This window comes from Phycodurus eques, chromosome 4 (genome assembly GCF_024500275.1).
Source record: "Phycodurus eques isolate BA_2022a chromosome 4, UOR_Pequ_1.1, whole genome shotgun sequence".
Taxonomy (NCBI): domain Eukaryota; kingdom Metazoa; phylum Chordata; class Actinopteri; order Syngnathiformes; family Syngnathidae; genus Phycodurus; species Phycodurus eques.
Window position 1 is genome coordinate 6,931,205 of NC_084528.1, and position 25,397 is coordinate 6,956,601.

Sequence of the window (25,397 nt, forward strand, 5' to 3'; positions counted from 1 at the left end):
CATTCACGTGACCACCGGGGAGGCGGGGTTTTGTTGAAACATTTGAGGTGCTACACCGCCGCCAACACAGATCAAGTGTTGTTGACAGACGCGTATTTCCCCCCCCCCCCCCCCCACCGTCGTCGTGCTTCCTTCTTGATGGTGCAGAGGAGCTTCTATAGCGGCGGGCTCGGATAATCTCATTTGTAAATCAAAGAGGAGTCGGACGACGCCAGGACACTGACGTATGAGGTGCGTGAGCTGTGGAGCGCACGTCAGGCTGACAGCCATGCATTCCTGTTGTGCGAGTGTCTACAATGTATATCGTGTATGATGGGAGTAAGAGGCTTTACTCCGTGGAGCAAGGCGCTGGCCTGTTGCTAGGAAACCCCTTGACAGCTGCAAGCTTTTGGAAAGTGATAGTCAGTGCAACAGTGGTGTCTACTAACTGCCAACTCAAACCTTAACCATCATTGATCATTTCATGTTGTTTTCTAGTCTAAATCCGTATTGTGTATGGTCTGTGACATTTAGTATCTTTTCCGTGGTTGTTGTCAGTCAAGGGACTGTTATGGTTTGCAGAAAAATGGCGAACATCTTGTGATCATTTCCACCAAATGACTCAATGAAGTATCTGTATACAATTACAAAAAGACAGGACATGTCATCACATGGCGTGATGGCGATCTAAAAACCTGGATACTTTGTAGAATGGCACTGACCTTTGCCTCCTGCTGTTATTTAACTGAATTTATTTAATGTGACAATATTGGTCTTCATTGGAGATGCAAGTCGGCTCCTTTTCCACCTCATCTCTCAGATGCATTTGCCTGTGACCATGTATTTAAAGGTCCATCTTGAATGGATCGATAACTACATCTTGCCGGGAACTCCTCTCTCAAGGAAGATGAGACGCATACATATGTTTGCATATATGTAGTAAGCAGCTTTTGAATAGCCATGTTAAAAAGCCTTTGGTTTGGAATTATTCCAGCACAGTATTTAGATCACTGTGGGATAGAGTACAGCTGTGCAACGCAACAACTCTGTGGTTGTAGCTACTGATAATCAGAATTGATTTGTGTAATTTTGGCTCCCAGGTTTTCAAAGTGCTTATTTTTCCATTCTCAGGTCACACTTTTCATGAACACCCCCCACCCAGGAAAATTTAAGAAATATAATAGTTAAGGTGTGAGTGAAGTGAGAAGTTGGCACGATGCTTGATGTGCAGTTGCATCTTTTCACACGTCACGCAGAGGGTTGCCAGACTGCATTTGAGTGAATTAGATGGACTGACGAAAGCTGACACTCTGTTGTGTCCTATCAGGCTGATGTATGTTGCCGGCGAGGAGACTTCAGTCCTCAGGAGACCTCCACTCGCCCTCCACAAGAGTCCTTTCATCCTGCATCCAGGGGCATGCCTCCTGAACCCGGCCACAGGTAAATGACCTAGTCAGACTCACTCCACACATTCTGAACACTAAAAAGGAACATTCGTTTCAGTTTAAATCAATGTATGGGATGTGGTGTATGGTACTCACTGTGAAAGCAGGTGATTACTGGTTGTCACCTATAATATTAATTTAAGTTCAATTACGTTTTAATTTGTTATATTTTTATAATCCCTCAACGTATTAAATTTGGGCAGTCTTCTGAGGAGAACGTAAGCTACTATAATGACATTGTGGTTTAAGTAAAACCAATGTAAGTCTCAATTCAGCCCATTTACATTTTGCTAAGGCTTGCAGTCATGCGTAAAGCTAGCTCAGCCATCCCAAACCAATGTCACAGGTGCAAATGTTGCAGTGAGCTCACAAATGCATGAAGACTAATGACTGCCAAGCTACTTTGGATGATCCAGATCATGGATGGGTGGACCATGTCCCAACAAGGCTGTGCAAGGATGTGGCGGAGTAATGTTTTGCTCTGGAAAAATGGCCAGTGAGATGGTAGGCCTATTTATGGTGCCTGACTATGTGGATAATATGTGGAGTTTTTTACTGACCATTTCCTGCCATGTTATAAAAAAAAAAAAAAGAACTATGGCTTCCACAATGAAATTATTCTCATGCAAAACATCATAATATGCCATGCTGCATCTCCTGATCTTAACACTTTTGAGAGCATATGGATTTGTTTTTATTAAACCACGTAGGTCAATTGAGAAGCAGTTATCATTTACAATGATGGCCTGGCCAAAAGGCAGGACAAGAGGCAACTATATGAAAATGATCAAAACAAAACAACCTATACAACAACATTCATTCATCCATTCATCTTCCGTTCCACTTCTCCTCACTAGGGTCGCGGGCGTGCTGGAGCCTATCCCAGCAATCTTCGGGCGAGAGGCGGGGTACACCCTGAACTGGTCGCCAGTTTTTAGTCTTTCCACAAATTCTGCATCGTACACATCTCTCATTGGGGTTTTTAAATGCTTTCAATTCCTTTCACTTCAATGCAGCAAATCTCCTTGGGCTCTTCCAAACAGATGCCAATCTCCAAACACCCTGACTCATCAGTCATCTCACATACACACGCACACACACACACGCATTCAAACCCCCACACCCATTATTTTTTTGTCTTGCATCCCAACACTACAGAGTGTGTTGGCTGACTTGCTGCTGCATTCGAATGGACAGAGATGGATTTGGTTGGACAGTGTGGTATGCTGATGATGGAGGCATACAAGAGGACAGTCTCTGAGGATTTTAGAAAACATGGCCTGACTACTTAAGCCCATAGCACTCCCTGTCAGCCATTTAGACACTCAGTCACTCTGACACACTGAATTTCCCAAGGTAGTGTATAACCTTCATTAAATAATTTAACGGTGGAATATGGTTGCTAATGAGGGTCAAATAACATGGTCAAACAATGAATGACAAGACGTCAGCAAGATGTTATTTCGTTTCGTAATTGTGTTACTACCGAAGTAAATGCTGCTTGAATCATCCATCCAGTTTCCGCACCGCTTATCCTCATTAGGGTCGCAGGCGTACTGGAGCCTACACTGTAAAAAAACATCCATCCATCCATCCATTTTCTGTACCGCTTTATCCTCACCAGGGTCGCGGGCGTGCTGGAGCCTATCCCAGCTAACTTTGGGCGAGAGGCGGGATACACCCTGAACTGGTCGCCAGCCAATCACAGGGCACATATAAACAAACAACCATTCGCGCACACATTCAAACCTAAGGGCAATTTAGAGTCTTCAATCAACCTACCACGCATGCAAACTCCACACAGGCGGGGCCGCGATTTGAACCCCAGTCCTCAGAACTGTGAGGCAGATGTGCTAACCAGTCGAACACCGTGCCGCCCTGTAAATAATAATAATAATAAAAACCTAGAGAATTTACCCAATAAATGTAGGGAACAATTTGAAGCCACTTGAATTGGCTAAATGTAAACCACATATTTTGGGTGAAGAATACCTTAATTCAATTGCGATAAAATACTTACAAAACTTGGATAAAGTTTACCACACATTTCTGGTTACATTTCAACCACAGTGGCTGAGTTGAGGTGGGGCTAGTATACTTTGTGTTCCCTCTTAGTGTATTTATTTCACTAATGCAGGTCTGCCTATTTTCAAATGCCAATTGACATTTAGAGCACCTCAACTGTCCACTCAGTGAAATGCCTACACTGATACCTTGTACAGTTTTCATAAGGAAGGCCGAGAAATCATTGTTTTCCATACAATCCCCAGACACGGTTCTATGAAATGCAATACACATATAGCCTGTTAACCTTACCTGACACACTCATGATACAAGCAGGAACAAATGTAAGTAATGATCACCGTTTAGCTAACCTTATTTTACCAGCGAGTGCATTTTTATTTGTCGTTTTGTTTGCTTTTGTGCTGATTCGCTAGCTAACAACCAATCAGAGTGGTCAGCGATCACAGTGATCGGTGACGCCATTTTGTGTTGATGAGCCGATGACATGTCAGCCAATTAGTGCGGCATGAATATATCACGTGATGCATATTTTAGTAGCAATGGCTTTGAGGTGGATTTTAATTAACTTTTTATTGTTGTCAAATAGGTAGTGTAGGTAAAATTTACCTGCATTTTTAGGGTAAATCTAAAATAGTAATGTAAATTTTAGATGATTTTCATGGATTATATTTACCATTCTCCAAAATAATTTTTTACAGTGTATCCCAGCTATCTTTGGGCGAGAGGCAGGGTACACCCTGAACTGATCGCCAGCCAATCGCAGGGCACAAAGAAATAAACAACCGTTCACACTCACATTCATACCTACAGGCAATTTTGAGTCTTCAATTAACCTACCATGCATGTTTTTTGGGATGTGGGAGGAAACCGGAGTACCCGGAGAAAACCCATGCTTGGATGGGGAGAACATGCAAACTCCACACAGGCGGGGCCGGGTTTTGAACTCCGGTCCACATAACTGTGAGGCAGATGTGCTAACCAGTTGGTCACCACTGCTAGATTTTGTTTGATTATATTTTAACATTATGTATTCATCAAGTCTAATAAACAGCAAGAAGTGAAAAATACAAGTGCTTTGGTCTCTGGAGGTGAGGAAAAATTCCAAGAGCTTTGTCCTGAGTTTAAGTGTGTGTGTGCATACGTGTGTGTGCGTGCGTGTGTTTCCATCAGCAGGGAGATGCTGACAGGACATAGACTCTGCCAATCCAAGTCCCATCAGGACTCCGTCCTGTCTGCCCTCAACCAGCAGAGGAAAGATGGACTTCTGTGTGACGTCACCCTGGTGGCCGGGGAGGAAAAGTTCCATGCTCACAAAGCCATTCTGGCAGCATGCAGTGATTACTTCCGGGTGAGTGTAGAATATAATAAATACTGTATATCGTTAAAATAATGCAATGTTTGGCAAACTATATCTTCAAACAAAATGTCTCATAAATAAATAATGCTAAATAATGCTTTCTGGGGCATTATCTCGATCGGAGGGACAGCCACCAACATGTTCACCTTCTTAAGATCCAATCTTACTCAAAACGTTTTGATTAGATTTTTTTTTCTTTTTAGGTGTTTGTGGATCAAAACTTCAGTCACCTGCATTTCTTGCATTTCTTCACAGACACACACGTGATAGACTTACATACTTACAGTTGAACACACTCATGCATGCACAAGAATGGTGATGTCAGAATTAGGCTCAGTGCAAACCGTGTCGCAGTTCAATGGCTTGCTTAAGGGTAACAGATGTGGTTCCGCTTTGAAAACAACTTGCATCCAGCTACCAGGGTCCATTCTCAGTATTTTTGTGAATATGGCCGTCTTACGCTCTTAAGGGTTTTCTTTTCTTTTTTTCTGGCTATGGAGGCACACATACAATTTTCCACTACGGACGGATGCCCCAAAATGCCTGTGACAAATCCATCCCTTGCAATGTACAGTATGAATTGCACTGAGGGCGCATGCACCAACTCTTTGTCATTTCTTACCCATTTTTAGAAGTTTGTATTTTCAATCACAATGGGCCTCATTTACTAATAAATGTGTAGGAATGTTCTCACTCACTTGACGCAAAATCACCGTCAGATTCATGACCTGTTCGTACCACCGGCCAATTTTCTTTGCACCACCGTGTCTATGTTAATGAATCAGAATTCATTCTATGTGACGTGCTTGTGCACACGACCTGCAATCTGCATAAAGATGCTGCCATTTCCCTATAACGGGATGTCCGTCTGATGCATATAAGCCAATACGTGGAGGTAGGAGCGATAGCTGATGCAAATCTTTAATAACATTCTTAATCTTTATCCTATCTTCAAAACATTGGTATCATTAGAAAGCTTGCCAAACATAGAAACTGACAACATTTACCCCTATAATCATGTTAATCATTTTAATTACATAATTCCAAAGTTAAATTAGATAATCTATAGCAAGTACAAAACAAACTGACAACATTTACCCCAATAATCATCCATCCATCCATCCATTTTCTGAGCCGCTTCTCCTCACTAGGGTCGCGGGCGTGCTGGAGCCTATCCCAGTTGTCATCGGGCAGGAGGCGGGGTACACCCTGAACTGGTTGCCAGCCAATCGCAGGGCACATAGGAACAAACAACCATTCGCACTCACAGTCATGCCTACGGGCAATTTAGAGTCTCCAATTCATGCATGTTTTTGGGATGTGGGAGGAAACCGGAGTGCCCGGAGAAAACCCACGCAGGCACGGGGAGAACATACAAACTCCACACAGGCGGGGCCGGGGATTGAACCCGGGTCCTCAGAACTGTGAGGCTGACGCTCTAACCAGTCCCCCACCGTGCCGCCCCCCAATAATCATGTTAATAATTTTAATTACGTAATTACAAAGTTAAATTAGAGAATATGTTGCAAGTACAAAACATACTGTACATATAGGATATCTATACAAAAGAAAATATATAAGCCATTTGCCGATCGGAGTACACCACAATTCAACCATGCAAGCGGTGAGTGTGACTGTGAATTGATCAATTTATGTCAGATTTACACATGCAGAATCACAGAAAACTATATAAATCAGATAATCATAGGGATTAGAAAGAATACTGAAGCCTTGAAAAATCTAGGAAATACAAGCTGTCTGACCACTCCCCTGTTGAATGAAAACATCGGACTGCACGCAGACAGCGGGCAAGGGACATGCATATCCTACTGTACGAGGCGACGAGGGTAAAAGTGATCAGAAGTCTCCTTTTCATCATTATATAGGACAATCAACCCATTACCAAATCCCTGGTTTGAGTTATTATTGTCAAAGCTATTATAATTGTTTTTTTATGAATGACTGTAGTTCCAATACAGAGGTAAAGTGTGATGTTTGACAGTTTTTGGAAAGCTGATCTTGCATTATTTGTCCTTACGCATAGTCTGAGGTCGTTTCAAATTTGGTCACAGAGTACGCACACAAACAAGTACGAGCATATTGATAAAAACCAAGTTATTCACCGGGGGGCGGCTGCGGTCTGTGGCGCACGGAGACGTAGGCGACGAAGGGGGAAGCACGCCGCTATCCAAGTGAAGTTCCGCAAGAGAGGATACAGATTGATGCTCCTGTCAAGCCACCTGGCGAATCTTCGCTCCCTACCCAACAAAATGGATGAGCTTCATCTTCTGACAAAGACTTTGGACGTTTTTTCGCGGAGAAAAAGGTACCTTTGGAAAACTGGTATCGGTATCTACAGACGGGGCTCCTGCTATGATCGGCCGACATACGGGAGTGTTTGCTCTCTGAAAAGAGACACACAGTACCCAATGTTTCGGCATTACCACTACATCATTCAAAAGTGATCGGCTTTGAACACAGTATGACTCCTGTTGTGAAGATCACAAACAGAATCCACTCCAGAGCTAAACAGCACAGAATATTCAAGGTGCTTTTGAAGGAGCTATCAACTGAATATAACCTTTTACTACACACACACACACACACAAATCTGATGATTGCATGATGCATTTTGGTTCGTTTTTTTTTTTTTTTCACTTTTGAGAGACATCAAAGAGTTCATGAAATCCAAAGACACCTTGCTGCTGGAGGACACTGAGCGGAAACTTGACCTTGCATTTTTACCAGACATTACTTTACACACGCATACACTGGAGCCTATTGGATCAGGGTGAGGTTGAAGGGGTGCAAGGCTGACCCTGGTGCTCAGTCTAAATCTTCGTCTTCTATCTGGTGCAGTCCTCTTAGCTCTCTTAACATGAATGGTGGACCCATACAGGCATGTGGATTCAGACTAGCACTGTTCTTTTTCATGGTTGTAAGAACCACTAAAACTGATCAAGTATAATGACTGATAAGCAAAGTAGACCACAGGGGATTGTTATAACTAAAAAACTGTTATAACTGTAAAGTTTGACCTAAAGGTTTTTTGATGCTGCCACAAATCAAGAGAGAGATATTTAAGAAAGTACACTTTCCTGACCTTTCACTTGCTACAGTTTTCATTTACAGTAGTTATTGTACATAAACATTGGCAAATTCAAAGGTTACAACATGTTTCTGCAGCTGATTGGATCTCCATTGTTTCTTGCCAAGTTACAGTCAAGTTAAGGTTGAACTGATATCTGCTGTCAGGCAGCCAGATAGAGATGGACTGCACAAGAAAAGTGCCCCAATGAGACTTGCTTTAGAGAGGAGAGACAGAACAGCATTAGGAAATCAAAACTAATCCCCCTCAAAAATGAAAGGCAGATTGAATTCATCCAAGTTGCCCTGTAGGATTTCTCCTGTGTGAGTCCAGGTTATTTTTACCTCTCTCAGGACAAAGGGTGGATGAGTGAGTCAAATCCCTCTTCTCCTCCTTTCAACCCCATGCCGAGTACTATCAGAGGCAAATTGGTGTACTGGTCAGGACTTGGATTATTAGATTAACCCACTACAGTCAATAGTGACCGTGTTTTCACCTTCCCTCACCTACTTTCTGTCACCAGTCATCCCCCCCCCCCACACATACAGTTGACATAGTACTAAAGTGAACACAATATCCATGTCAAGAGTTTGCGTGTAAATGTTAAAGGATCCCAAGGCAGCCAACAAGATGGAGTAAGAATAAACATCCATCCATCCATTTTCTGAGCCGCTTCTCCTCACTAGGGTCGTGGGCATGCTGGAGCCTATCGCAGCTGTCATCGGATAGGAGGCGGGGTACACCCTGAACTGGTTGTCAGCCAATCGCAGAGCACATACAAACAAACAAACAACCATTCGCACTCACAGTCACACCTACGGCAATTTAGAGTCTCCAATTCATGCATGTTTTTGGGATGTGGGAGGAAACCGGAGTGCCTGGAGAAAGCCCACGCAGGCACGGGGAGAACATGCAAACTCCACACAGTCGGGGCCAGGGATTGAACCCGGGTCCTCAGAACTGTGAGGCTGACGCTCTAACCAGTCGTCCACCGTGCCGCCAAGAATAAACATAGTATTTTAATAAACAAAAGACACAATAAATGTGGATACAACAATACAAATGTACAACCAAAAGCGACAGCGAAGAAGGTACCTTATGAGGCGAGTTACACCACACAAAAAGAAACTAAGGGCACGCTGGTGGACAGAGCCACAGCGGAAAGGAGTGGTCTAATAAACAATAAATCCTACACAAGTATATAGGCAAACTACAATGGCAAAGTCACTCCTGGATGACATGCCACCTTGGAAGAGTGCCCCCACAGCAAAAGCTCCAGGCGTAACTCCACCGGAACAAACAACTTGTCTGTCGGGCATCCATCCAAAATCTGCGTCCCTCACTGCGCAGACCACCTTCCTCTACACCTCCCAATGGAGCACTACCACCACTCTACCCACAGATATTATAGTCTCTGGCACCGATGCGTCAGTGGGAGACTAATAAATCCGAGACAGAGCGTCGGGTTTGGCATTCTGGGACCCTGGACGATAAGTGATGGTAAAGTCAAAACTCGTCAGAAACAGGGCCCAACGTGCTTGACAGGAATTAAGCCTGCGAGCGGATAGAATATAGGCCAAGTTTTTATGATCTGTATAAACTTGGGAATTTTCCAGAGCGCCCTCCAGCCAGTGCTTCTACTCCTGAAGAGCCAACAAAATGGCCAGCAAATCCCTATTTCCAACATCATAATTATTCTCGGCCGAACTAAGGTGACGTGAGGAAACATGCGCAGGGGTGCAGCCGCTGGTCGACTAGGGAGCGCTGAGACAACCCCGCCCCCACTCCTGTATCCGATGCGTCCACTTATACAGCAAAAAGGAGATCGGTGTTAGAATGAATGAGGACAGGTGAACTAGACAACAATTTTTTTCAGCCAAACGAATGCAACTTCAGCTTCCAGAGTCCAAACAAACGGTAACTTACTGTATGTAAGCCTTGTCAGCTGTTCAGCCACCATGCTGAAATTACGGATGAACCATCTGTAAAAATAGGCAAAACCCAAGAAGCTCTGCAAGTGCTTCTTTGATATAGGAGAAGGGCAGTCAACCACAGCCTGTATTTAGGCTGGATCAGCTCTCAGTTTACCCTGCTCTATAATGAACCCCAAGAACTCAACAGAAGTGGAGTAACATTTCTCTGCTTTCACATAAAGCTGGTTTTCCAGCAGACGTTGTAACACAAGCCGGACATTTTGTTCAAATCAGAATATCATCAAGATGCACGAAACAGAATTGGTTTGTCATATCTCGCGGAACGTTGTTTATCAAAGTTCGAAACACTCCGGGTGCATTAGAAAGATGAAACAGCATGACTAGATATTCAAAATAGTGAACGCAGAATCCAATAAAGGCAACGGGTATTTGTTCTTCACAGTGATTTCGTTAAGCCCCCCAAAATCAATACACGGCCTCAGCGTCTTGTCCTTTTTGTCAATAAAAAAACAAACAAAATAAAAAAAAACCTGCCCCCACTGGTGAGGATGACGGACGAATGAGGCTTCCTCCAATGGATGTAGCGATATAGTCCCTGAGCGCTTCTTGTTCCGGCTTTGAAATCTGATACAGTTTAGCATTTGGTACTGGGGTGTTTGGAATCAGATCAATTGCACAATCATAGGGCCGGTGAGGAGGAAGAGACTCAGCACGATCTTTACTAAATACCAACCGCAAATCATGGTCAGTCAACTCAGTCATCCCCTCCATAAATTGGCACAATGACTGATCATGTAATCCTATAAATTATCTGTGGCTTGACCATGCCTGACGGACATGATCGGCGTCTGCGGGATCCATTTGGTCAGATTATTATGTCAAGAGTGTATGTGTAAATGGTAAAGGATCCCAAGGCAGACAACAAGCAAGAGTAAGAATAAATATGGTATTTTAATAAACAACAGACGGACAAGAAACCTGGATACAAACAATACAAATCATCAAGGGAACTGAAAGACGATGAAACCAAATGAACAGCAACACCAAGTAGGAACGTAACAATCTGACTCGGTGGTCAGTGATTGTAATGAAATATTTTACCTAACCAAGCGTGAGTTATTTATGTGTCACCTGCCTCTGCCAATGTTGTCACATTACTAAAACATCTAGAAAATAAATCAGTCATGCCATGATCACGCACACATGGATGGCCCCCCCCACACCCCCCCCAGACAAATGTGGAAGAGGGGCCAAATTTATGTATTACTCTTTTTATAACTCTTCGAAACACATTACACACAGTAAGTACTTTAGAATAGCAAAACAACTGGATATAAGAGGAACAAGACAAAACCCTCTACTTTTACCCTGGACTCGCTTCGGCCCTGGAACAATGAGGTTGCCTGGTAACAAGCAGATTGGCATGGAAATACTACTTAAACCATCATTAGTTTTTGTGTGTGCAGGTTAGTCAAACAAGATGCAATGATGTGCTCAAAACAAACTTTTATGTGAAACTTTTGGTTAAACGAAGCATTTCCAGACCTTATCCTAGAAGCAAAGCAAAGCAAATTTATTTATACAGCACATTTCCTACACAAGGTAACTCAATGTGCTTTACGTGATTAAATGCATTTAAAAACAAAGACAAAAACAGAAACATTTAAAACAGAGAAAAAAAATAACAGTACAATTAAAACAGCGTACAGTGCAAGAAATATAATTTAAAAGTGGAAATGCTCTAAAAAGCATGAGAAAAAAGAAGAGGTTTTTAACCTTGACTTGAAAACATTCACATTTGGGGCTGACGTTACTTCTGTTGGCAACTTATTCCATTTGTGCGCAGCATAATAGCTAAATGCTGCTTCACCATGTTTGCTTTAGGCTCTGTGCTCCACTATTTGACCTGAGTCTGTCGATCTCAGAGCCCTACTGGTTTTATATCCCATTAGCATTTCCTTCATGTTTTCAGGACCTAAAGGAAAACAAGATAATGTACAGTCAGAACAATAAAACTAGCTACAAGTCCTATTCCACACAGTGTTTTCCTTCCTTACATATCACTTATTTCTGGTAAGCAAGGTACCCCATATTGTATAATATAAAGAGATTTGAAGATACAACTAATGTTGTGTCTGGTGAGTCAATACTGTATCAGGCCTAAAGAATCCGGATTTGTCTGATGGTCAAATGAGGACTCATACAGTAAACTGTATGTGTATTTAACGACATGTCATCTGAAATTCAGACCACACTGAGTTGTAAGCAACACTTATTTCATTAGCGTTATTATTGGAACTTGTGGCTCCAGTTCGTGTCTGAGCATTGGTTTCGTCTGTACTTAGGAAGTTGGCACCTGTGGTCGTGTCGGTAGCGGATGTGGCTTTGGAGGCTGAGCCTATGGTGGAATAGTCATGGTCAGAAGTCACATGGTAAAGTGGGTGGGGGACGTGGTTGGTAAAATCTTTGTAGTTTTCGTTTATCTTCATCTCGTTGTGTCCTGGCCCTCTCGTATGTGTCTGTGCCATTCCAGGTTTTTCTTCTCCGAGCTGTTCTGTTGGTGGCAAGTTCTTCCCAAGGTCTCAGGTCAATACTAGTTTGCTTCAGCGAGCATTTTAGCTGGTTCTTGTCTTGCAGATTTGGCCTTCCGTGAGATCTTTTTCCTGTATCAAGTCATGAGTCGAGGTAATCTGGTGGGGTCCATCCGTATGACATGTCCTATCCAGTGAAGGCGGTATTGCAAGATGGTGGCTTCCACACTAGGCAGCAGAGCATGCTTGAGGATTTCATTGTATGAAACCCGATCCTCCCAGCGAATGCCAAGTATTTGTCTTAGCTTCCTCTGTTGGAAGCTTTCATGGCGCTTGACGTCGCTTCGGCACAAGGTCCAAGTTTCACAGGCGTGGAGAAGGATGGAAAGAACAACATGCTAGAAGACCATGAATCTGGACCAAGTACAAACAAAATGAGAAGGTTGTCAAAGGGAACCATCCTGGTAGACCAAGGAAGACCTCAAAGATAGAAAAGTTAAAGCAATGTCTTGAAATTAGAAAATGCACAACAAAATAAATGAGGTACAAATGGACAGAAACTGGAGTCAAAGGTCTGTGACTGAACTGTAAGAAACCGCTTAAAGGAAATGGGATTTACATACAGAAATGCCAAACGAAACCCATCCTTAACACCGAAACACAAAAAAAACCAAGGTGACAGTGGGCTAAAGAAAAGCAATCGCGGACTGTGGTTGACTGGATAAAAGTGATAGTAAATGATGAAACTTGAATCTGTATTGGGCAAGGTGATAATGCTGGAACTTTTGTTTGGTGCCGTTCCAATTAGAGTTATGAAGATGACTGCCTGAAGAAAACATGCACATTTCCACAGTCATTGTTGATATGGGGCTGCATGTTAGGTAAAGGCAGAGGGGAGATGGCAGTCATTACATCTTCAATAATTGCACAAGTTTACATAGAGATTTTCCACACTTCTGATTGGATCGATTGAACGGTTGTTATAGCGATGACAAAATTTTTCAAGATGATAATGTATCTTGCAATAGAGCAAAAACATCCTTAAATAAAGACATATAATGTCAATGTCATGGGCTGCAAATTCAATCAAAAAACTGTGGTGTAAATAAAAGAAAATGGTCAATGACAAGGCTCTAACCTGCAAAGCTGAGCTCGGAACAGCAATCAGAGGAATTTGGAGCCAGATTGATGAAGAATACTGTTTGTCACTGGTCAGGTCGATGTCTCAGAGACTGCAAACTGTTATAAAAGCCAAAGCTGGCGCAACAAAGTACAAGTGGTGTAGTAGTTGTTGTTTTTTTTCACCATGTTGCCCTGAGCTCATCTCAATTTACTTAAAAAAATATTTACTCAGTGTGCAATCTGGGCCTGTTTAGTTGAACACAAAGCTGATATACTGCACGCACAGAGATCTTAAATATTCATTTTCTGACCCAATTAAGTGAAATTGGATAATTTCCCATAGACACACCTGACACATTAGTTTGTGAATCACTGCTCTCTAAATAAAGTTGGGTGCTTATTGGATTCATGCGCTTTAATGGTCACACAAGCAGTCATATTTTGCCAGAACGTCAGGCTAAATGTAGCACTGCTCTCCTGCTGCAGCATCATGAGGAAAAGACTGCAGTGAGCAGGACTTAGGATTCTGTAGCCCAAATCGACAGAGCCATCCATCATAAGCACCTACATCAAGATCAGGAACAGTCATGCTAGGGACAGACAGCTCCGCAAACACTCTCAGTGCCCACAGTATTGAAACAATGGAGGGTCCTGCACAGTGTACCTTTTTCCTTTTCGCTCATCTGTGCAGGCAAACTACAGCAGTATTATCATGATTCCTCAGATTGTACCACATGACTCACTGTGCCTAATGGACCAGTGTATTTTTAATTGACTCAGTGGTAAATCAACTAGGTTGTGCAATCACTGGACAAAATTAGGCACAAATTCAAGTTGTTCCTACTCTCGAGTGGCCATTTGCCGAAGGAGACGGGGGTGATGCCGAGTTAAAGTTCATGTGCACCATGAATCATCAAAAACTAAATTGGAGTTTTGGCACGAATGCACTTTCTTTTTGTGACAGAAAGAAGATGCTTTAACTTCTCTGCCTTTGGGCCTTTGACGCGTATGAGGAGATTATGCACGCACACTGAAATTTTGTCGAATTATCATGTAGCTACAAAGGTACCTGAAATGTTAGAATCAACTGTCAATATAATGTAATGCAGGTCTATACCATTACAAACACAGTTAAAAACATTTTTTTAATTGACATCTCTCGCTCACTGTCAATTAAAACAGTGCCGTATTATTTGTGCTAAGGCAGAACTCTTGTTTTGAGTCCCTTAAATTAAATAGCCTCATTAGTAGATCACCAGAGAGAATGAATCAGAGGGGAAACAATTTACGTATATGAAATTAGGCGATATTTATTACGTCCTTGTTTGAAATATCACTGTTTCGTTCTTTACTGTCACACTGCAGCACTGGTCCCCTGATCAATGGGTGACATCCCATCATGGCATGACAGCAATCAATAGAGTCGATGAGCAGATGCAAATGTGACCTCAGCAGGGTCCGACTGCAGGCACCACGGCCACTGCTTTGATTTTGCAAAGATGTTGGTGTGCATGCTTTTGTGCACCCATTACAAGGAGAGAAAGACAAGAGGTGCTGCATATCACAATGTACTGATATGTGCTATATATACAATATTTATGCTGAGCTTTGGGGTTGAGGGAGGCAATCAATACCGAAAGTTTGTTCGCTGTTGTGTTTGGCAGGCTTTGATTAACTGTGTTGTTATGTTTTCAGCAGCTCTCCAACTCATTTTGCAGTGCAGCTACAACTCACATAAAATACTAATAAGTAGCCATTGATAGTTTGGAAAAATTCCAGTTGAAAAAAATAAAAAAGCAAAGTATGGAGTCCCTCATCTGACCTCCATGTTTTGTTGCATCATCAGGCCATGTTCAGCTTGTGCATGGTGGAGAGCGTGGCAGATGAAGTGACTCTTCAAGGAGTGACCAGTGTTGGACTGAAGCATGCCTTGGACTTTGCCTACACTGGACAGGTAACAAGAGACACACCCGTCAGCAAATGCAGTAGATAGACTTCTGTAAGGGATACTTAGATGAAAAAAGGAAAGAGCATTTTTTATAATTTTATTTATTTATTTGTTCAATTACTCATACATACAGAAAATAACACAGTGAAAGCACCCATTGTTTTGCCGCAATGGGGAATATGTTAGGTTTTCACTTTAATTGCACATTATCTTCATAGCTAACAATTAATGTTATATCCTTTTTCCTTAATTTTCAGTTTTAATCTCATACTATTCAATCCTTGTTTCTTCAATTATTTCTTCATTGTTCCCTATTTTCTCTTTAATACTTTTGTAATTGTCCTTTTGATGTTTTGAAAATTGCTGTAGAAATCAGAGATATTACGATTATTTCTGATGCATAGTGTACATGTACAGTATTTAGGTATTTTTAGCAGCCAGTGGGTTAAATGTCCTGAGCTGCAGCTTTCATTCATTTCATACCCCTTTCACTATTCACTTCTCCCTTTTTTACTAATACTGTTGTTAATTCTTTAATAATTTTTAATCCTGTTATGAGTGAATTTGCAAATTATTATTTTTTTAAATACAAAGACACATAGTGGAAATTATTTGGCATTACAGATGAGCCTTTTAAAATGGGCATTCCTCTTTGTGGTTTTGTAATGCAGCCAACTACATAATCGAGCTAAATCATAAAAAAAAAATTTCCGATTAGTACTTTAATCTCAACACGGTAAATTTATTCAGCAGCATGGTTATAGATCTGGTAGTGGAGATGATTGTGTTTTCAATCAGACTGGACCACAAATAATCACGTTTGTTGTCAACATCCTGGAGGTGGGGCTCGAAGGCGAGGGCCTTGTGCTGGGCCTGCACCCATGGGGCCCGAACGGGCACAGACCGAAAGGTTAACGTGAGTCCCCCTTCCCATGGGCTCACCACCTATGGGAGGGGCCATAGGGTCACGTGCAGCGTGAGCTGGGCAGTGGCCGAAGGCAGGGACCTTGGAGGTCTGTAAAGCTCTCACTTTACAGGTCGATCTACGTTCAGATCAGAAACAGAATCATCTTTATTTGCCAAGTATGTCCAAAAAAACCCACACAAGGAATTTGTCTCCGGTAGTTGCAGCCGCTCTAGTACGAAAACAGACAGTCAATTGACAGAGAACAGTTTTGTGACATAAAGACATTGACAAAAAGAAAAAAAACAGTTACTGATCAATAAAGGGTTGCTAGTTCCTACCTCACCTATGATCACGAGCTGTGGGTTGTGACCAAAAGAAAAAGATCCCGGATACAATATGAAATGATTTTCCTCCGCAAGGTGTCCAGGTTCTTCCTTAGAGATAGGGTGAGAAGCTTGGTCATCCTGGAGGGGCTCAGGGTAGAGCCGCTGCTCCTCCACATTGAGAGGAGCCAGATGAGGTGGCTCAGGCATCTGATTAGGATGCCTCCTGGACGCCACCCTTGGTGAGGTGTTCCGGGCACATCCCACCGGGAGGAGACCCCGTGGACGGCCCAGGACACGCTGGATAGACTCTGTCTCGTTGCTGGCCAGGGAACGTCTGGGGATCCTTCCTGAAGAACTGGATGTAGTGACTGGGGAGAGGGAAGTCTGGGCTTCCCATGCTAAAGCTACTGCCCCCACAACCCAACCTCGGATAAGCGGAAGAAAATGGATGAATGTTGTCAACACTGAGCGGAGCATTACTGTCAGATACACTTTATTAGTTTTTTGCTGTTCACATACTCTCACCAGTCACAATTGTCTGACCATGTCATTCGACCTTTACCCTTGTACCATCAGCAATTTTCAGTCCAACAAGCAACCGAGCGGCTTATATTGGATACCAAGAGGCCGTGAACTCAAATTGTAATTACTCTCTTATGGTATTTCCACAGTGGAAATGAGCAAGTAGTAGTTGGTTAGGGAGTGTAAGTAGGTCAACAGCAGGCTTGCAAGCCGCCTGCATCAGTTGGCTCAGCTATCCGTCTGCCCAGAGGAGATGATAGCAGATGAGATGAGGTCAATATGCTTATCCCCACACCGTAAATAATGACCCACTAAAATCCTTCAGCCACATGTCATACAGGCCTGCAGGTTGATGAGAAATGCTGTCACGGGATGTTTTTGCCATGACTATAAAATGTTGTTGCAACTCATGCTTTTGCTGTGTTTTAAGCTTTTTTTAAACAGTTGAACTTCAAAGCCAAAACACAATACAATACATTGCACACAGTAAAAACCTTCAATATTTGTATAGGCAATGCTCAAGTAAGAGTTGAACATTCTTAACCGTAATGCAAGTTAAATAATATTATTTTTAATTTAAAAACAATTAAACAATAGCTCTTCTTTAATTTTGATGATGCCTGACTAACAAGTTTGGGGAAATTCAGAGGGAGAAGCTCCAAAGTCAACCTCAGTCATTTTTGTCTTTTTTTTCTAATTTCAAAACAATATTTTTCATTTATTCAGTTCAAATTGTAATAATGTCTTATAGCGTCAAACTGTTAGCATCATAAACATCATCAGCATTTTTTTTCCCATTACCAAATCATCTATTCAACATTTTACCATAACTGTCATTGAAGTGTAACATAAATGGAACCACTTTATGTTAAGATTGAAATATAGGAAAATTAACTGCTAGAGGCTTGGTGAAGTAAGATGGCTTCAGACACACTAGACTCACTTTTTAAAATGTTTTAACTGTCACACAACTATATAAATGAGTATACCATGGTACAGTAGGGCTGTCACCATCAACGAATAACATTATTTTTTATATATATTTTTTGCATAATAGCAAAATCTTTTTTTTTTCAATTATTGTTTATTAACTTGCAATTGGCTGGCGACTGGTTCAGGGTGTACCCTGCCTCCCGCCCGAAGATAGCTGGGATAGGCTCCAGGTGCCCGCGACCCTAATGAGAAGTGGTAAAAGAAAATGGATGGATGGATAGATGTTTATTAACTGATTATTCTTTTTTTTACTTTTTTTTTTTTTTTTACTGAGTAAACAAAACAAAATGAACAATGATACAATATCACAATGTCATCATGGTCCATTGGGATTCCAGTCTAACCTCATCTGTCAGCCTGTCCATCACTAACAAACAGGAAGTTGCTTAGAGGTGGTCCCTGATGCAGTCCCACCTCCACCCGAAAAACCTAGGTCACACCCACAGCACACCTCACCACTGTTCTCTAGATCTTATACAAGTCCTGTACTATTTTAACATACTTCTATGTCGCTCCAGACTTCCTTGTGCAGCACCACAATTCCTCTCTAGATACCCTGTCATAGGCTTTCTTTACAGCTACAAAAACACAATGCTGCTCCTTCTGAACTTCTCTGTACTTCTCCATCAACACTCTGAAGGAAAAAGGTACATCTATGGCGGTCTATGAAACCATACTGCTGCTTACAAATACTCACTTCTGCCCTGAGTCTAGCCTCCACTACTCCTTCCCAAATTGTTGTCGCATGACTAAGTGCTAATTTTATACCTCTCAAATTCCCACAACTCTGCACAAGGCATTGTTCTTAAAATGGGCTCCAGCACACTTTTCTTTTATTCCTAAGGCATCATCTCGCTCCCTCAGATTCTACGGAACAACCTGGTCAAAATCTACACAGACGCCTCTCTTTTAGACACTTCCATACCTCCACAGGTATGACATCAGGACACACCGCCTTTCCGTTTTTTATCCCATTTAGCGACTTTCTAACATCCCTCTTACCAATCATTGCTACTTCTTGGTCCACAATAATCATCTCTCTTTTCTCTTTTCTTTCCTCTCTCATTTTCTTCATTCATCAGCTCCTCAAATTATTCTTATCTATCCAGCACAGTACTGCCACCAGTCAAAACATTTCCATCTTTATCCTTAATCACCCTAAGCTGCTGCACATCTTTCCCATCTCTCTCTCTCTCTCTCTCTTGCTCTCTCTCTCTCTCTGTCTGGTCAACCTGAATATGGATAGTTCTCTCCCTCTTTACTGTCTAACTTGGTCTACAATTAATCATAAAACTCATTTGGCTTTTGCCACGTCTACCCTCGCCTTACGTTGCATCTACTTTTTTATTGCCTCTCACCTCAGTCCTCTCAGTATTACACTTCTTTGCAAACCTCTTTCCCAGTATACTTTGCTTGACTTTCTGGTTCCACCACAATTTTTCTTTCTCCCTTTTTCTATACGAAGAAACCAAGTATCCTCCGGCCTGTCCCTCTGATCACCTTGGCTGTCGTGGTCCACCAACAGCCGATCTCAAGTCCTCCCTGAAAGCCACACAACACCTTTCCTTTCTCAGCTTCCACCACCTGGTTCTCTGATCTGCCTTTATAAATTTCTTCCTCACCACCACCAGAGTCATCTTACACACCAGCATCCTATGCTGTCTGGCTACACTCTCCCCTGTGAGTACCTTTCAGTCACTGATCTTCTACAGAATACATTGTCTGCACACGATATGGTCTACCTGTGTGCTTCTCCCTCAGCTCTTGTAGGTCACCCTATGTTGCTGCCTATTCTGGAAGAAAGTCTCGACTAAGTTCCTGTCCTAGATACCAAACCTACCTGTCACTTCTTCATCGCCCATTTCCTTCACCAACATGTCCATTAAAGTCTCCACCAATCACTACTCCCTTTCTGCCTGGAATACTCAGAACTACTTTGCTCCTTCCAGAATTTCTCTGTCTCTTCTAGTTCCAATCAGCCATTAATAAATAACACCCTTAATTTTAAGATTTAGCCTTTACCCTCACATAATCTGACTGCTCACCTCCAGACCATTTTTAACTAACTCTTCATTTCAGATAACCCCTACTTAATTTCTCTACCTATCTACACCATGGTAAAATAATTTGAACCATGCTCCTAAGCTTCTAGCCTTACTACCTTTCCACCTGCTCACCTGGACTTACTTACTTTCTGTTCACCTTCATGTCAACCAACCCCCTAGCGTTTCATGCCATAGTCCCAGCATTCAAAGTCCCTACAGGTTTCATGCTTTGTGCTTTCCTCTTCTCTTTCTTCCCGTGGAGAGACGTTCCTCCATTGGTATGACATTCTTAGGATCTTCTTGTTCCTTTAGACTAAAAAAATGGAGCACAAGGCAGCAACCACACCCCACCAATAAATTTGGTTTTGAGCAGTTTTTCTTCAGCTAGCTGAGCCCATGTTTGTCCGGTTTTCTTGGCTGCACTCTCTAATGATCTTCTCCAAGTTTGTCATGGCCACCCCACTTTCCACTTCCCTTTTGAATTCCAGTCAAGTGCCTGCCTTGTTATATTGTCTGTTGCTTTTCGTAAAATGTTTTCTATCCATGCCCACTTTCTTCTCATCACATCCTGACTGGTGGGCTTCTGGTCCGTTCTTTCCCGTAGGGGATCCTTTTCGGCCATCTGATGTTCAGGATGTGTCTTAGGCACTTGTTGATGAAAGTCTGTAGTTTGTTGGTGGTTGGAGTGGTCAGATCCATATAGGAAGACTGCCTTGACTTTGGTATTGAATATCTTGATCTTGTTATGAATGGAAAACGGAGTCCAAGATGGGTTGCAGTGTGTTATAGGCGTGTTTTGCCTTGTTTTTCCGGTTCTTGATGTCCTGGTCTGATCCACCATCTTGTCAGACTATGCTTCCTAGATATGTGAATTGGTTTCCTTGATGTTCTCTCCCTGTTGGTTGATCAGTGCTTCCTGCTTGTTGTTTATTTGCATATTTATTGTCTTTGTCTTGTTTATCTTCAGGCCCTTCTTAGCTCCCTCTTAACAGAATCATGTAACATTTTGATTGTATGTGTTGGTGCTGATGGGACAATAGACTGATCTGCATCATCTGCAAAATCTAGGTCTTCCATATGTTTTGTGAGCATCCAATGAATTCCTATCTTCTTTGTCATGGTTGTTTGTCTCATGATCCATTCGATGACCATTAAAAAGATTGTTGGAGACTATTCTTAAGGTGAATGCTAATAATTTTGTTTATTTTAAAGTTTTACTCCTGATGCCCTTCCTGATGCAACCCTTTGCATTTATCCGGGTTGATCTTTGCATTTATCTGGGTTGATTTTTGTGTGACTGTAAAACTTACAGTCTCACAAAAATCATAATTAATTTATCATAATTAATTAAACTATAATTTCTCTTCAGATATTAAGGTAAAATTCTGCGGTGTTTGACGAGCAATTTACCCAGAAAAATAAAAAACATTTGCAAATATTATGTAAATGTTGAGTGACGCACCTAGAACAAAAGTGTTTACAGTATCATTATTAATTTTTTTCCTCCCCAGTTGAAAGCTTGCAAGTACTTGCCGGAATAAAAAATAAAGAGCAAAAAGAGCTCTCTGCACTCCCACACTGAGCCAGCCAATATGTTGCAGAACACAGATTTTGGCTGTGTGTTTCAAGTGTTTTAAATGCAGCATGGCTGTGGAGTGGATAAGATATGAAGAACATTTGCATATATATATTTTTTATTATTATTATTTTGGGTTGCCTTCATTGCGTTTTCTGAAAAAAATAGCATTCATCATGGGCATCATTTCCAATTAAAAAAAAATAATAATTTAAATAAAAATTTAAAAAATCTTCTTAAAAAGGGGGACCACCACTCAGGTCTGCCAATCCAGAGGCACTGTCCCCGATTTCCTCGCGATGTTGTAGAGGCGTGTTAACCAGGTCAGCCCCACAACATCCAGAGGCTTTAGGGAGTCCGGGGGGCCTGCCACCGAGGAGCTCTTTAACTACCTCAGTGAGCCCGCCTCAGAGTCCCCAGACTTTGTTTCCTCATGGGAAGGCATGTCGGTGGAATTGAGGAGGTCTTCAAAGTATTCAGCCCACCGACTCACAATGCAAGTTGAGGTCAGCAGCGCCTCATCCCCACCATACACATTGTTGATGGTGCTCTGCTTCCCCCTCCTGAGACGGCAGACAGTGGATCAGATTTTCCTTATAGCCGTCCAGAAGTCGTCTCCCTGGCCTCACCAAACCTCTCCCACGTCTGAGTTTTTGCCACAGCGATTACCAAAGCTGCGTTCTGCTTGGCCAGCCAGTACCCATCAGCTGCCTCCGGAATCCCATAGGCCAAAAAAATCCAATAGGACTCGGTCAGCTTGATGACATCCCTTACTGCGAGGGGACTCTGCCAGACGTTTCCAACTGCTGGTGTCCACCAACGGATTCAAGGATTGCCGCCACGACAAGCACCAACCATCTCACAGCCACAGCCACGGTCAGCCGCCTCAATATTGGAGGTGCGGAATATGGTCCAGTTGGACCCAATGTCCCCTGCCTCTCCCGGGACATGGGCAAAGTTCTGCTGGAGGCAGGAGTTGAAGCGCCTTCTGACAGGGTACTCTGCCAGACGTGCACACCAGACCCTCACAATACGTTTGGGTCTGCCAGGTCGGACCAGCATCTTCCTCCACTTTTGGCGCCAACACACCACCAGGTGGTGATCAGTTGACAGCTCCACCCCTCTCTTCACCCGAGTGTTCAAGACACGGGGCCGCAAGTCAGATGACACGACCACAAAGTCTATTATCGAACTGCGGCCACGGGTGTCCTGGTTCTAAGTGCACAGATGAAAAACAACTTCCCCCTCTGCTACTCAGACTTATAAATCATGAGAAAAATTTAACAAAAAAATAATAACCATGTTTGTTGAACCACATACTGTAATGGAATAACGGCCCATAACGTAATGAATTTTGCCTCTTTTTTTTATTATAGGCCCATAAAGTAATAACTGGCCAATAACTTTATAAAAGTCCTGAACCTATAATGTCCCAACTTTTGGCCAGTAATGTAATAGCTTAATAGCATTGGCTGGTTATTACGTTATTGGACTGGTAAAAAGAAATTTGAAAAATTGCAAAGGTAATAACTAAGCTCATAATGTAATAATATACTAATATCACTTCATTTATTTTTGGAGATAACTCTGAACATGCATACTCTCACCATCTCTGTCTCTCTCACGCTTCATCTCTCTCTGGATTTGTCTATTTAACTTGATGGTTAGCATGATCTCTAGTCGTTTCTGCTGCTCCTTACCCTTTCAAACTACCTCCATACGTAGTGGACATTGTAGGCTCAGGACTTCGACTACGGCGGCTGTGGATCGGTAGGTAGAGCGGGTCGTCCAGTGACTGAAGGGTAGCTGGTTCGAGTCCCGGCTCCAACTGTTCGCATGTCGAAGTGTCCTTGGGCAAGACACTGAACCCTAATTTGCTCCCACTGGGCCTGGCAGGATGGCAGCAGTCGCCCATTGGTTTATGAATGTGTGTGTGAATGGGTGAATGTGAGGCTTTGTAAAGTTTGACAGTGTAGATAAAGCGCTATATACTGTAAATGCAGTCCTTTCACCTTTTACATAATTGGCCAGTTATGTCATGGGCCGATTGCATTATTTTTTTTAAAAGCTAATTCATTACGTTATGGGCTGTTATTACATTAAGGGCTGTTTTTACATTATTACACACTTTTAACGCTAACCCTAACCAATTAATAATGGCCCTTAATGAATTTTCCCCTTTTTAAATGTAGTTATATTGGCTGAAATTAAAATGTAATTAATTTGGAAAAAGATACAAAGGAAGGTAAACGCCTGTGTTCACTTCCGGGTTAGTCCGATTTACGCTTTAATCGTTAAAATCAAACTAATTTGTCTCGTAAAGGGGAATCACATCACTTTTTATATGTATAAAATTTAGGGAAAGTGACGAGAAACCTTTTTATCAGTCTCGTAATCTGAAGGTAGCTAAATTTTATGAAATACAAGTTCTAGATGACAGAGGCTTACTTAAAATTAGAACACACACAAAACACAACGAAGAGTGGAATTTTTAGTATATTTAATGACATCTACAAGGCATCTAGAGGGAAACACTCAAAGGGGTCTAAATAAATAAATAAATAAAATAACACTAATAATGCTAAAAAGAAGAAAAATAGGCATACGAAAAGGGAAATAGAACACCGTGTGTTGGACTAAAGTTGAAAACGCGAGTGTTTAATACGTCCAGTCTGGACAGGAGACAGAGAGGACAAAGTTAGGATTTGGTGTTAAGATAGTAATTTCCCCAAAATTATTAGGCACTAATATTTTACAGTCTGCAAACACTGGTGTTACTCACAAACGTAGATCAGCTGGTGTGTGGGTGGGGGTCGGGAAGCACGGAGACAGGTTTGGTCGAATGAGAAAAAGGATGCAGAATAATGAAACAAAACAAAAGAGGCAGAAGACAAAAATTGTTGTTTGGAGAATATGACCGTCTCTCTCCCCGCCTGCTTTTCGGAATCCGCTAGCAAGTTCAGAGAACTCTTGTTTGGCTGGGAGCGTATCTGGTAGCTCAGCAGCAACTTTTCTGGAGGCTTAGCAGCGGCGATATGCGAAGGCTAGGGAGCCTGGTTTCAATCACCAAGGCCCCCGGTTACCGAGCCGTGTGCCAGAACAAAGAAAGGGGAGTGGGGAGAGGTGGCCGAGGCGAAGAGAGAAAGAAAACACGAGAGGGCAAGAAGGAGGGAGTCAAGAGTTAAATACCCCGGGGGCGTGTCGAAGAGCACTGAGGACCAGACAAAACCACACCCATCAGCTTGAATCTAGTCTACAATTTTGACCCGGGCAGTACGGAGTCACTGTGTCACCTGATGTGGCGGGAGCGCGTCCGTTACATAAAATATAATAGTCCCATAACAGTTTGTAACTGCATTAGAATTGTTCTCTTGGATATGAATGTGCAGATCAAGTACAGCAGGAAGCAGAAGGAAGCTTTCAGCTGACATTTCCTGCTGCTGTTCATTCAACTAAATAGGATGAATTTGATTAACGAGTCACTGTCAAGAGAATGACCAGAATATGTGGTTATGCAAAGAGAACAATTTGGTTAGTTTATGGAAAATATAAAAATGATTATTTGAGATTATTTTTTTCAATCTTTTTTCTGTATCTGT

General features: G+C 42.2%; 1 protein-coding gene across 4 annotated transcripts in view; it reads left to right on the forward strand.

The window, feature by feature from the left end:
- Positions 1-109: 109 nt before the first annotated feature.
- klhl32 (kelch-like family member 32) overlaps positions 110-25,397 on the forward strand; it is a 54,565-nt gene continuing 29,277 nt past the window's right edge. For all 4 annotated transcript variants that reach the window (XR_009768386.1, XM_061673788.1, XM_061673789.1 and 1 more), the window contains exons 1-4: positions 110-231; positions 1,307-1,419; positions 4,620-4,797; positions 15,328-15,435. Coding sequence is in view for 3 of the 4 variants with exons in the window: in XM_061673788.1 (XP_061529772.1) it covers positions 1,397-1,419; positions 4,620-4,797; positions 15,328-15,435 (309 nt within the window). In the remaining variant the exon portion in view is untranslated. The remainder of the gene's footprint in view (positions 232-1,306; positions 1,420-4,619; positions 4,798-15,327; positions 15,436-25,397) is intronic.